The sequence below is a fragment of the Crinia signifera genome, chromosome 7 (genome assembly GCF_055691185.1).
Source record: "Crinia signifera chromosome 7, ASM5569118v1, whole genome shotgun sequence".
Taxonomy (NCBI): Eukaryota; Metazoa; Chordata; class Amphibia; order Anura; family Myobatrachidae; genus Crinia; species Crinia signifera.
In genome coordinates, this window is record NC_139223.1 from 105588638 (window position 1) to 105603073 (window position 14436).

At 45.4% G+C, this 14436-nt stretch overlaps 1 protein-coding gene across 2 annotated transcripts in view; it reads left to right on the plus strand.

Annotated features, from left to right (window-relative positions):
* HECW2 (HECT, C2 and WW domain containing E3 ubiquitin protein ligase 2) overlaps positions 1-14436 on the plus strand; it is a 478030-nt gene that overhangs the window by 82301 nt on the left and 381293 nt on the right. For both annotated transcript variants that reach the window (XM_083153595.1, XM_083153596.1), the window contains exon 6: positions 37-206. In XM_083153595.1, the coding sequence (XP_083009721.1) occupies positions 37-206 (170 nt within the window). The remainder of the gene's footprint in view (positions 1-36; positions 207-14436) is intronic.

The window sequence follows — 14436 nt, forward strand, 5'->3', positions numbered from 1 at the left end:
TGCAAGGGGATAATCTGTATTTTTTTTATCTTTCAGATCTCAGAGCAGTGGGATTAAAGAAGGGGATGTTTTTTAACCCTGATCCTTACCTAAAAATGTCCATACGACCTGGGAAAAAGAGCACATTTCCAACATTTGCCCATCATGGCCAAGAAAAGAGATCAACTATTATTGCAAACACAACAAATCCAATATGGCACAGAGAGGTAACATGCAAAATGTTGAAAACGATATTGTTCAGCTGTGTTTATATATATATATATATATATATATATATATATATATATTTATTTATTTAAGATATTCATAGTGTAGAACATTAGCTTTTTACATGTACATTGTACTGTAAGTAATCATAACACTCTAGTGAGTGTTGTTATGGTACTTTGGTACTTATGGTACTTTGGTAATGTAGTAATTTTAAAGAGCTAGGCTACCCACCAACCCACTACCGATTCACCCAAAATCTTCTTTCCATATGTACAGCACCTGCTTACTTCTCATGGTGATGTCACAGGTCAAAAAAATCTATCTATCTATCTATCTATCTATCTATCTATCTATCTATCTATATATATATATATATATATATATATATATATATATATATATATATATATATATATATATATATATATATATATATAGATATATACAGCACAGTTGCTCATCAAAGCAGGAGTTGTCACTTGGAGACTTGCAATCAGTGTTCTGTATTCAAAAAGACATGAACAATCCAACAATTGTTTCAAGCCTACAAGCTCGTCCTCAGGGATAGCTCTCAAGTGTACAATGAAGGGTATATATACCGTTTTGTGCCTCCTCCTCCTTACAATCAATCACAACCTATAGGAAAACAATGGGTGGGCTATAGCGCTGCCCCTCTGTATGTGTCTACCTATTGTGAAAAAGATGACGGTAGTGCAGTGTATTATTACAACGATGTTTATTGCATCTTTGCAAAACATAAAAGGTAAACGGTGAAATGCTGTGCTGCACAAATGTTAGTGGTGACACACTCAGTGTACTAGGGGCCCCTTTGGGGAATTAGGGGATCAACGGACCCCTTTATACCATAAGCCTGGTTGGCTTATGTCCCTTAGCAGCTGTGTGTGATTAACTGTCCAGTGGGAGTTCACCTACACTGTGTGGGAACACAGGTGGTGTGGTTGTTGCGAGTCTCCTTTTACTGTCAGATTTGTGAATTACAATAGACAAAAGGGTGTTGCACACACAGCGCTCAGTGTATAGCCTTAAGACACAGTAAAAATAAACAGTCTTCACATAAACACGTAACGCGTTTCGATAGTCTTCTTCAGAAGTGTAGACTATCGAAACGCGTTGAGTGTTTATGTGAAGACTCCCCAGGAAGAAGAGGCTGTCTGGCGATCCACGAGGCGTATAGCAGAGGTCATCCATCTTCTGGTTCCGGACTGGTATATGGACTTATCGATGTTGTTTGTGCCCGATCCATCTGACTGCTAGCAGCTTTGCCTGAGGGGTTTTATCACTTATGCTATGAAAAAAGTCTACCTTTTGTAAGTGCGGACTTATATTAAATTTCATTTTAACCAAAAGATAATCTGCACTATGATCTTTCTCTATTCCACCCACTCAGATTTGTGAATTAAGTCAGGTGGAGGTTTAAGCAGTGAGCGGCGTCCCGCTGAACTGCTTCTTACCCTTCTTGGTGCTTTGATGTAGTAGATGTGGGTCCGGCTCACCTCCGCAGTTAGTCAGTCCAGACTAAGATGCGGGTACTCTCCCGCTTGGTCTCGGAGGCTGTAGTGATGTGCGGTGTCCCTACCGCTCTGGTCAGTGCCTCTGTTGTGGACGGCTGCAGCCGCAGCGTCCTCTCCTCGCTCCTTCTTGCGGCTCCACTGACACTGACTCGGTCGTGACTTCCGGGTGTCAGGTCTCGCGAGACCAGCGCTGATGCCCGGGGTCACGTACCGCAGTGCCTGTGCGCTCTACTCCTCACGGAGGAGACTTGGCCAGATATTGTTCGCCAGCTGATGTTTTGTGATAGTTCTCTGTGTCCTGTGAGTAATGATGAGTAACCAACGCCTTTCAGCATGTGCTGCCTTTTTCAAGGTTACTGTCTGTTTGCTGGATCAGGATATTTGTACCTTTTACTGTTCCTGTTGCTGTTCATTGATTGGCTGGGGTCGTAATGTTCTTATTGGTCTGTGGGTCCCTATGGGAGGTTACCATTCTATTCACCCTCCCTTCATCCTAATTGGGCTGCTCCTTAGTGGGAATGTCGGTCTGTGAGCCTATAATGGTGATTGATGTGGTGGTTGACACAGTCTGTTCCAACCGTGTCCATATCTGTGTAATCTACAGTGTTATTATGAGTACATGATCTGGTGTTTCTATGTGGATTCATTTGCTTGGGGGTAGTAATTGGTCTGTACCTAGTCCTTATTGTGTGGGTATTTAAAAAAAAGAGAGAGATAGAGTTGGTAATTGTTTGGTCATGATTGCCTATCTTAGCGAAATAGGGGAGTATAGCCTGACTGTATCATGAAGTAGGTGCTTCGTTCAGACTGAACTGCAAGGGAGACGTTCCGTTGGGTTGAGGTAACAGAGCCGCTCCTTCACCATCTGTAATATAGTTATGCCATGCCATCCATTTCACAATTGGGGAAGAGGATGTGGAGGAGTATGGAATAAATTCAGTTTCCATTGTAAAGTGGAATTGGATTTTATGAAAAACTTTTATCACCAGCGGAGGTAGGGGATTTTTCCATGCTTGGGCTAATGTGGCCCTTGCCGCGATACACATTTGTCCCAGCAAATATCTGCAATGAGGTGGGACTTCCGTGGGGTAGAGGTGCAATAATGCTATTGTTGGGGTTGGGTTGAGGGCTAGGCCCATGACCTCATTGATCAGCTTAAAAACATCTTTCCAGTAATTACGCAATAAGGGGCAGGTCCAAAAGACATGATAGAGGTGTCCCACCTCACCGCAGCCTCTCCAGCATAGTTTAGAGCAGGATGGCCAGAAGGTATGTAACCTATCAGGCATGAGGTACAGTCTGTTAAGCAGTTTGACATGCATCTCTGCATGGTTCAGGCATTTAGACATCTGAAAGGATGAACTATAAATACGTTCCCATTGGGGATCTGACAGAGTAATGTCAAGATCTTTCTGCCAGCGAAGCTGAGCATTCGATTTTTTAGATATGGGCAAGTTAACAATTACTTCATACCAAAAAGAGATCTCCCCGCGCGCCCTAGTCGTTGCTAAACGAGCCAGGACCGAGCTAGCTACAGCACCGGGGGGGCGAGCGGGGCGAGGTAGGCTCTGAAACCAGTGTCGAATCTGAATATAATGAAACAGTTCACCTGATGGGATGGCAAAACGGTCTTGAAGCTGCGGGAAAGTGAGCAAGTTAGTTCCGTCTAAGATGTCACCCAATACACGTATGTTACACTGGAGCCATGGTGATATGTTCAAGTTGGGAACCAGTTTGGCAATGGCTGTCAAAGACATTGCCGCAATAGGGGGGCTAAAATCAAGCAATTTGGAGGCTAACTTGTCCCATATACGTATGGCAGAGGAGGTAGAGGGGAGTAACCGTAAATTTAATGGTCGTAGATGTCTAGGTGTCCATAGGATATCTGCAAGGGGGAATGTAGAACATGTAGTTTGTTCAATTGTGACCCAGGGGGAAGAATGGGGAGTTATCCAGTATTTCAATTGAGCTAGGATGCAAGCATCCTGGTATGCACAGAAATCCGGAAGGGCCAGGCCTCCACGGTGTCTAGGTAAGACCATACGGGAGTAAGCTAATTTAGGTGGGTGGGTTTTCCACAGATACAGGTTGAGTATCCCTTATCCAAAATGCTTGGGACCAGCAGAATTTTGGATAACGGATTATTCCGTATTTCGGAATATTTTAATTTTCAATGATGTATTTTGAAGTATCTTGCATTTATGCTGTATAAACACATCAACCACATGAAATGCACACAAATATATTTTATTTGTTCAAAAAACAAGGTTTCAAAACATGAAACAAAATTTGTGTACTATCTCAGGCACTGAATTTGAATGCCAAGCAATCATTTTCTTGCACATATATAGTGCCAGTTACATATCATGTCCTCAGTAGTGCTGTTACAAATGTCCCCAGTAAGTTTTTAGCAGCAAAAAAAAAAAAAATCCAATTTCTGGAATGTATGGTTTTTGGAATAATTCGGATAACGGATACTCGGATACGGGATACTCAACCTGTATTTAGTGAGTATAACTCTGCATTTGTCCAAGTATTTCTTGGGGAAACTGAAGGGGATTGTTCTAAATAAGTACATGAGCTTTGGTAGTAATGTCATTTTAAAGGCAGCTAAGCGACCTAACCATGAGATTTCATAAGAAAGCCATGACGAGGTCAAAGCTTGAAGGGAAACAATGAGGGGAGGCAGATTCACATCGAAGACCGCTGGAGTGGATGGAGGGATGTGGACACCTAAATATATAATAGATTTGGTATTCCAGTTATAAGGATAGAGGGAACGCAATGTTGCCACTTCTGCCTCAGGTAAGTTTACCGGCATGGCATCAGTCTTCGTTGTGTTTAACCTATAATAGGATACCGCACTAAACATGGATAAAAGGTCATGTAGGTGTGGAAGAGAGGAGATGGGGTTGGTGACAAAGAGAAGGACATCGTCTGCAAAGAGGCACAGTTTATGGGAGGTCTGGCCACAAAGTAATCCTGGAAATTTGCTGTCTGATCTAATCTTGGCCGCAAGGGGTTCCATTACCAGTACAAAAATCAAGGGTGAAAGGGGGCAACCTTGGCGGGTGCCGTTGGTTATAGGGAATGTGTCTGACACAAAGCCATTGCTAAATACTCGAGCTGTGGGGGAGCCATATAAGGCCATAATGGCTGACAGTATAGGACCGCTAAAGCCAAATTTGGACAGGACTGCCTCCATATATATCCAATTCAACCTATCGAAGGCTTTCTCGGCATCTAAGGAGAGCAACAAGAAGCCCTCCGTGTCCTGTAGTGAGTCAATCAAGTTAAAGACCCTGCGGGTATTATCCGAGGCTTGTCTGCCGGGCACAAACCCAACCTGGTCTGAGTGTATCAGGGAGGGTAAATATACGTTGATTCGGGTTGCAATTAATTTGGCGTATATTTTGATGTCTCCATTAAGTAGGGCGATCGGGCGGTAATTCTGACAAGAGGAAGGGTCTTTCCCTGGCTTGGCAATTGTGATTACACGGGCTTCCAGCATCTCTGTGGGGAAGCTACCCCCCTGGGCTACTTCATTAAAAAGCCTAGATAGCATCGGGGAGAGCGGGTCGTGGAACTCTCTGTAGAACTCGTTAATAAAGCCGTCTGGACCTGGGGCTTTATTATTCGGGAGAGATTTAATGGCAATATCAATTTGGGCTGGGGACCAGGGGGCATTCAACTCTTCTAAAATATCCGATGGCAAGGTGGGTAAGTCTATGGATGAGAGGAAATCTTGAATAAGTGCTGGAGTAGGCTGGGGGTCAAGGCATCTGTGTTTAGATTGATTAGCAATATCCAGGGGGTTTGCTAATTTAGAGCCCGATGGGGAAACAATACACTTGCTGGGCTCGAAGTTTCCGGGCCAGCATCCTACCGGGTCTATTCCCAAATAAATAGAATTTCTGTCTGAGTCTATTCAGGGCTGTTTGGGTTCTAGCAACCAAGAGCTTTTGGAGTTTGCTACGGAGATCGGACACTTCTTGCGGAGTTCCCTAGTAGGTAGCCGTTTGTTTTTATCCTCAGCCACTTTGAGTTTAGATTCCAATGTATTTTGAAGCTGTACGGCTTGTTTTTTAAGCATGGCTCCTGCTTGAATGGCGGAACCTCGGATAACAGCTTTAAAGGCACACCAGTACGTTGGGGAAGAGGTGTCATCAGGGGAGTTTGTAGCTATAAATTAGGAGATGCTATCAGTAATAATTTTCTTTGCCGCAATATTTGACAGCAAATGAGGGGAGAAACGCCAGTGTCTAGGGGGTAGAAAAGGCTTAGAAAGCTCCCAGCGCCACACTACAGGGGCGTGGTCCGACCAGGAGATGGGCAAAATATCTACCTCACCGGCAGATTGTAACGACCATTTATCACATACAATAAGATCAATACGGGAGTATGAATTGTGGACTGGGGAGAAGAATGTATAGTCCCTACCGGATGGATTTTGGATGCGCCATATATCATAAAGGTCAAATTCCGCTAAACGGTTACGTAAGGCTAAGGAGGGTGCAGTACGGGGTTTATTGGTGTTAGGGTTAGGTGGAGATTTATCCAACTTCGGATCAACAACTAAATTAAAATCTCCCAGCAAAACTAATGATCCTATTCTCACCCTCTGAATAAGTAAGCATAATTTCCTAAGGAATGGGACCTGGTTGGAATTAGGGGCGTATAGGGAAACAATAGTGGTGGGTTTATCATCCAGAAGCCCAGTAATGATTATGTATCGGCCCGATTTGTCGGCAATTTGGGAGTGTAAAACAAAGGGAACCGTATTTCTAAGGAGAATAGCTACACCATTTCTTTTGAAAGGGCCATTAGCAAAGTAGCCTGTGGGATAGTGGGGGTCTTTCATAGTGGGCGGAAGGAGAGATGAAAAATGGGTTTCCTGTAGGGCCACTATGTCTGCTTTATGTTTGTAAAAAAAGGATAGTGCTAGTCTCGTTTGATTGGGGAATTCAAGCCTTTGACATTTAAAGAGATCAATTTGACCATGAGAGCAAGACTAATGGTCGATAGATTAAGGGCATCCCAGGGGGGGGGGGGGGGGGGGAGGGAAAAAGGGAGAAGGGAAAAAAAACACAGAAAAAACACACAAAGCCCAGGTAAGGGCGGGAGAAAAAACCAAAATGACCCAGTATATCGGGCCTGTGTGACTACTGCAGGGATAACAGAATGCAGTAGGATAAACATGGGGGAAAGTGGCATTGGCTACCCACCCAGGGCCGGCCTAGCATAGAACTAAATATTACACAAGGCTATATAGTGTCATCATAACATAAACAAGAATGACAAAATATTGAACTGACTTAAAGGGAGAAAAGCAACATTAGGAACCAACAATACAACTCACGGCTTCTTGTAGAGGAAGTCGTACCGGAGAGCAGTATAAGTCCAACTTAGGGCAGAGTGTTCATGGCCCTCCCAAAAAATATGTACAAAAAATTAAAAATAAGAGCACATGTCGGAGAAGTTCAGGTTGCATCCGGGATTTTAACTGAGATGTCCCAGTCGGCCAGCAATTTGGCTCCGGCTTCGAGGTCGGAAACAACATAGGAGGAGTTGTCATAGGTGATTATCAATTTAACCGGGAAGCCCCATCTGTATCTTATTTCCTGGGACCGAAGTGCAGAGGTGATGGGGGCTAACACCCGACGCTTCTGGATTGTAAATGCAGAGAAGTCCGGAAACAGCTGGATACCTCCCAAACCATCAGATAATTCCGCTTCCCGGGCTGCCCGAAGGATACGCTCTTTTGTGGTGAAGAAGTGAACTCTCAGTAGGGTGTCGCTGGATAGGGAGGCAGGGAGGGACCTAGGCTTGGGAAGGCGGTGAACTCTGTCAATAAGCAGCTCATTGTCGCTCGCTGAGGGTAGTAACTTTCGAAACAGACATCACGTAACCCAGTAGTTCGGAGTTGGTGACCGAATCTGGGATTCCTCTGAATTTGATATTGTTCCTCCTGGAACGGTCCTCAACATCTGCTATCTTAGATTTAAGGGATTCCAGTTCGGCTTGTTGGTGTTCGTGAACCACAATTAGGTCATTGTGTGAGGACATCAGTTCTTGTATCTTATGCTCTAGGTGATCCGTCCGGTCGCCAATAGCAGTAAGCTCGGCCTTGACCTCTCGTATGGAAGCTGTGAGATCTTGAGATAGGTCTGACTTGAAAGCCGCTAATACTTGGCAGAGGGTTTTAACTGTAAGGGGCTCAGAGGAGTTAGGATCTATACCCGATAACGACAGGGGTGGTTGGGTAGGCTTGCCCTGTCCGGTCCCTGTTGGCGAAGCAGAGGGGTGTCCGTCCTTCGCAGCAAGGGAAGCACGGCCTGTTCTCTGGATCGGGAAGGACACCGGAGGTGGCAGGGAGCCTTTGGTCTTCTTTGTAGGCATATTAGCGTATGGGCGGTCGCCGGCAAGTAAGTAATGAGAATTCTGTGGGTTAGCGGTAGATGGTAGGACTATCCTGTAGTGTCGGATCCGTAGTCAGCTATATAGTAGCCGTAGTGGCCCTGGGTGGTAATGGGGAGAGCCTCACATCTCGATCGACCAAAAAGGCACAGTAGGTTGGTAGGACCTCAGTGCCATGTTGTAGGGACCGATGTGGACAACAGCAGCAGCCTCACTGATATGAATGGGCTCCCACAGTATACGGCACCAGGGGGCACATGGAGGGGCGTGGGCCTCCAGGGGGTGTTCTAGGCACTTTCAGTGCGGGTGGGCAGCTGTGGGTGGACCTCTGCCCGTAGGCAAGGGGTGTAGGGGAGGTGAGGGCAGGTGAGGGGTCACACAGTAGTGGTGGGATCAGGCAGGGCCAGCCTTCCAAATCAGACCACAGCTGGATGGGGTACCTGTTGCTGGGTGCCAGGGATCCTCCCAGGGAACCTTGCAGGTGGTAGAAGGGGGCTCAGGAGGTATCCCAGGTGCGTAGGATGAGAGAGGGATGCCCTGGGCTTCTTTAGCTGCAGCCTCTGTGCAGGGAGGGATAATCCAAGATGGCCGCCGGGTGCTGGATGTGGCTGCTGGGCCAGGCTGTGTGTGCCTCCCAGTAGCAGTTGGAGGCTCCCCACCGTCTGGGGACATCATCGCCAGTGTAGGGGGGCTCAGGGGGACCAGCCACGGCCAAAGAGTGGTCTCCTAGTGTCCGGCGGGGCCCGGGCGCGATTTCGGGCGCCTCTGGAAGTCTGCGGCGGCCGCGGGATGAACTCCAGTCCCCGGCTTTGCTGCAGGATGTAGGCCGCAAACCGGAGGACCCGAAAAACGGGGTCCCCGGCTCTGGGGTTTTCACACAGCGCTCCGGAGGCAAGTAGGGGAGCAGGGACCCTCAGTTGGAGGCTGCCTAGCTGTCTGGGCACCTCGGGCCCGCGTTTAGTGGGGAGAAGGTCCGGAGCTAAGGTTAAACGTGACCTCTCTCCATGCAAGCCAAGCCACGCCCCCGTGTATGGGCTTTTTTGATGGATGGCAGTCTTGATACCCCTAAGGTTGTCGGGAAATGGAGTCTGTCCAGTGGACCTATTCTATTTGTGTGCAACTGATGTGCCGGTAGTCTGGGATCAGGGTTTAACCCCTTCCCGACATATGACGTACATTTACGTCATATGTCGGTTGCGGGGGAATCAAGCCAGCTCACAGAGTGAGCTGGCTTGAAAGAGAGCAGGTAATGGCTGTATATTACAGCCAGGTCCCTGCTCTCACGGCCACGAGCGGCGAGTTCGCCGATCGTGGCCGTTTAACCCTTTAAGCACCGCGGGCAAAGCGACCGCAGTGCTTAAATAGCTGATCGGAGGGGGGGGCGCCCCCCTCCGGCGCCGATCGGGGCCCCCCGCAGCGAGATCGGAGGGTGCCGATCGGTTGCCATGGTAGCCAGGGGTCTAATGTAGACCCCTGTGCTGGCCGTGTCTGCATACCTATCATATCCTGCCTGAGGCAGGATGTAATAGGAAGTGCATAAAATCACTACGTTCAGCCATAGAGCTCTATGGCTGAACCTAGTACAGGCGATCGCGCCCCCTAGTGGTCAAGTACACTAGGGGGTAAAAGTAAAAAAAAAAAAAAAAAAAAAAAAAAGTTTAAAAATAAAAAAAAAATAAAAAAATATTAAAAGTTCAAATCACCCCCCTTTCCCCATTTCCCAAATAAAAATAAATAAAAAATAAAAAAAATAAACATATTTGGTATCGCCGCGTTCCTAAAAGTCCGATCTATTAAAATATAACATTAGTTATCCCGCACGGTTAAAGGCGTAAACGGAAAATAATCCCCAACGCCAAAACTACGTTTTTTGGTCGCATCGCCTACCCAAAAAAAAATAGCTAAAAGAGATCAGAAAGTCGCCCATATCCCATAATGGTATTAATTAAAAAGTACACTTCAGCCCGCAAAAAATGAGCCCTCACCCAGGTCCGTAGGTGGAAAAATAAAAAAGTTATAAGCCGCAGAACATGGCGACGCGACGCAAATTCGAAAAACCGTAACATTTTCTATTTTTTTTTTTAGTGGTAAAATGTAACGAAAACTATATAAGTTTGGTATCACCGGAATCGTAACGACCCATAGAATAAAGATAACCCATCATTTTAAACGAACTATGAACTCCAAAAAAAACGTAACCAGCGCAAAATTGTGGAATTGCGTTTTTTTTTCTTTTTACCCCACATTGAATTATTTCCGGATTCCCCAGAATATTATACGGTATAGTAAATGGTACCATTAAAAAGTACAACTTGTCCCGCAAAAAAAAGCCCTCATGTGTCTATATAGCCGGAAAATTAAAAAAGTTACGCTTATTTGAACGCAAGGAGGAAAAAAAAAAAAAATTACCATAAAAGGCAATGTCGGGAAGGGGTTAACAGTTTAGTTTAGTGTCACGTTATGGCCGCTATGTTGAAATCAATATTTAGTTTTAGTTCTTCTCGGTCCAGTCTTTTGCCATGGTCCCCCCCTCTCCAGTTTGGTTTTATTTGTGTAATGATGGTAAAGTTTAGGGTGCGTGGGTCTTGTCCGTGTATTGTTTTGTAGTGTGATGAGAGACGGTGCTGTTCGTATCCTTTCTTTATGTTTCTTATGTGCTCTGCAAGTCTTATTTAAATGGTCTGATAGTACAGGCCACATACTGTAGGCCGCACGGGCATGTCAAAAGGTATATGACCCCCTTTGTGTTGCAGGTTAGTTCTGTTTTTATGTTGAAAGTCTGTTTTGTCCTTGTCGAAGTGAAAGTGTTGGTGTTTTTGTTATTTGTGGTGCTGCATGTTCCGCACCCATTGTTTTCCTATAGTCTTGACCACACAGGGGGTTGGGACACCCCTGTGGCTAAGCAGCGCCCAAGCACATAATCCCAGGTGAGCGCAGTACATATACTCCATTGAATTCAGACCAATCACAACCTATAACCTATGTTATAAGTGCATAGGTTGTACCACATGTAGTGCTATGCTTACCGTCAACTTCATCACCCATTCGTATACCAGCAAAAAATATGCCATTAAGTATCCATAGGGAAAATGTGGGAAGTGTGGTCTGCGCTCGTAATAGCAGCTTTTATATGGTAAAGGTACAGATTTAAGCAGAGTTAAAAGCGCTTGAGCATAGTATGTGTGAGGAATACATAAAAATACATAATAAAAAGTGCTTTGCCGTTTTTTGAAAATAAAATGTTTACAGCTCTTCGTCAGCAGTTTTGGGGGTCCGAGCCGTGCGAGTCTTCCGGCACTATATTGAAGAACCTAGGATGCCCTATCTGTCCCTACGCTTACCTAGGTCTTCTGGCCTTCTGTCTTCTCCACGTGGCGCTCGTTTCCGATCTCCACACGCCAGCCGTCCGTGACCGGAAGTTCGGGTGTATCGGCTTCCGGTTTCGGCGGTGTATGCGGTATCAGCTCCCCGGGCTTGAAAGAGTTTCAAGCCCGGGGATCTGATACCGCATACACCACCGAAATCGGAAGCCGCAGCAGCTCCTCCTCCCATGGGCCTTTGCGGAGTCAGTCTGACTCCTGGAATTGAGCCATCACCCTCCTCCTCCTGTCCCATACAGACAAAAGTTTACGGATGGACAGAGGCGCAGCCCAGAGCTAGGACTTTTTCTAAAGTAAAGCTAGGTACACATATATACAATCGTCGGGCCGTTCTTCCAATCTGGGGGCAAACGGCCGTTCGATTGTATAGGTGTGTACGCTGTCCCAATTGCTGCTGTGCGATCGATAAACGGCCAAAAACGCTCTTGGCCGTCCACGGTCGGTCGGTCGAAGGTTCTTTGCTGCTTAATATTTCATCCGACAGGACGGCTCCATATCGGAACAAAAGTGAAGTGTGTACGCATGTTCGATCGATATGCTTGACAGTTTGACAAAGCACGGTGGTATGCTGCATTATGAGAGACCCTGTAACCCTTTGCCTGCTGTTTTAACTAATGTGTGTTTAATGCCTCACTGCCCAACACTTTAGAGGCATCACTTTAAGACATTAATCAATGTTGAAGTTTTAATAGAGTGTGCTGGAAGCTCTTTGCAGGGCACCATAACACACTATTAAAACTTCAACATTGATTAATGTCTTAAAGTGATGCCTCTAAAGTGTTGGGCAGTGAGGCATTAAACACACATTAGTTAAAACAGCAGGCAAAGGGTTACAGGGTCTCTCATATACTTCTTCTTGCGATTGTTTGGACGGGAGTACATCGGACGTCGCAAGTAAAATTGTACATATGTGTACGCGCAGAACAGTCGTATGTTTTGGACGGTCGAACGTGCATTCGGTCGAACGAACGGTCGCAAGAAAAATGAAATTGTACATATGTGTACCCAGCTTAAGTAAATGGATATTACATGTATTAATAATGTACACTGTATACACCGTGTGTATATTTATGTATATATATGTATGTATATATATATATACATATATATATATATATATATATATATATTCTGAGTGTGTATATATGTACTTCTTATGTGGTAATTATGCTGTGAATCTACCAATACAATTTTTTTTTCACTTTATCCTGTGTTCTGGTTTAGTTATTTCCCTCAAGCAGGGAGATAAGGTGCTTATGTGTGTATGTATATATATATATATATATATATATATATATATATATATATATATATAAATATATATATATGTATTATATACACTTAACATCGGCACTCGCCTTTCCTAGTTTTGGGGTGCCCTATGGCTTGTGACCACATTGTTTAAACAGACATTGTAGGGGCTCTGCACACACTAAATTAACTGATAATAAATAGTGGAGATTTGGTTCATGAATTGATCAATGCATTTAAGCCTGCGGCCCCCGTCACGGGACCCCACCTTTCTGCAGGTCCTGACACTATCGCTGAAAATGGCTACAATACACATAGCTATCACATCAATGTTTGATTCCAGGCATGCTATCTGGTCTGAAGCTCACAGCAGAGTCCTGAGCTGGGTAGATTCCAGAATCGACACGGGATGCGGTCAGTGAGAATGGTCCTGTACCCGGGATCGGGTACACGGGACTTCAAAAAAGCTGCTGATTGGAGCTTCCTTGGGTTCACAAATGCTGATGTAATCTTTCAGAGCCCTGGAAAGTGGAGTTCAAGCAGACAGGCATCATGGCAAACTGCAAAAAAACAAAACTGGCAAACTGGACTGACCAAGAAGTGAGAGAGCTCCTGAGCATAAGGGGTGAGGAGGAGAAAAAACACCAAATCACTGGCACAGTGAAAGATGCAGTTGTTTATAAAAACATAGCAAAGCTGCTTGGAGCCAGAGGCATAACCCAGACACAACAGCAAGTTGTTAATAAATTGAAGTCCCTGAGAAAGAAGTTCATGAAGGTGCATGACAACAATCCTAAAAAGAGTGGGGCTGGCCGCATCGAGTGGGAATACTATGATATCAGCGCAACTGTCTTCGGGCACACAGCTCTCTGCAATCCTGTGAGTCTGTCTTCCAGTTCACAGTACATTGCTGCAGAAGCCAGTCAAGGTCCTGAAGATACACAGACAAGTGAAGTCTGCCAGTCATCACCCCTGCTAATTGAGGACACACCTGAGAGCAGTGAGCATGAAACATCCACCCGCCTGCCCACACATATACATAGCCCTCATGACAGCATATCCGACACCGTTGAAGAGGTTGTGGAAGCTGCGTCCAGTGACAGTGGGCTTCTGCAAAGTGCTGTCACCCCAACTTTGCAGAGAAACAGTAAGTTTATATTTTAAAGCCACATAGCACACTGTATGGTTATATATGGGGGGGGGGGGGGGGTGGAGGTGGAGCATAGGGTTATGCAAGGCATGTCCAAATAGTGGTCCTCCACTGTGCCTTGGCACAGTTTTAGCATTACCTAATAGCAAAACTGTGGCAAGGCATGATGGGACATGTAGTTTGGACATGCATGGTTTAGGCTGTGGGAAGGGGGATTAGCCACCACCCAGTTAGGGTACTACCTTGGAGGGGCCGGTTTTGGCTGTGAGGTGGAAGGGCTAGATTTCGTGACAGATTAAGGGGGGACGGACATAATATACAGATCAATGTATAATCTGCAGTGATGTCGCAGTGTTAAGCAGTGTGTAGGTGGATTAAATGCCACAGACACATGTTTGCCAAACGCTGCTATTTTTATGTATGGTAATTTTCAATTTCTATCTTATCTTTACAGTTTACAACGTTCCACCTAGAAGGAAGAAACTGAACAAAGCGG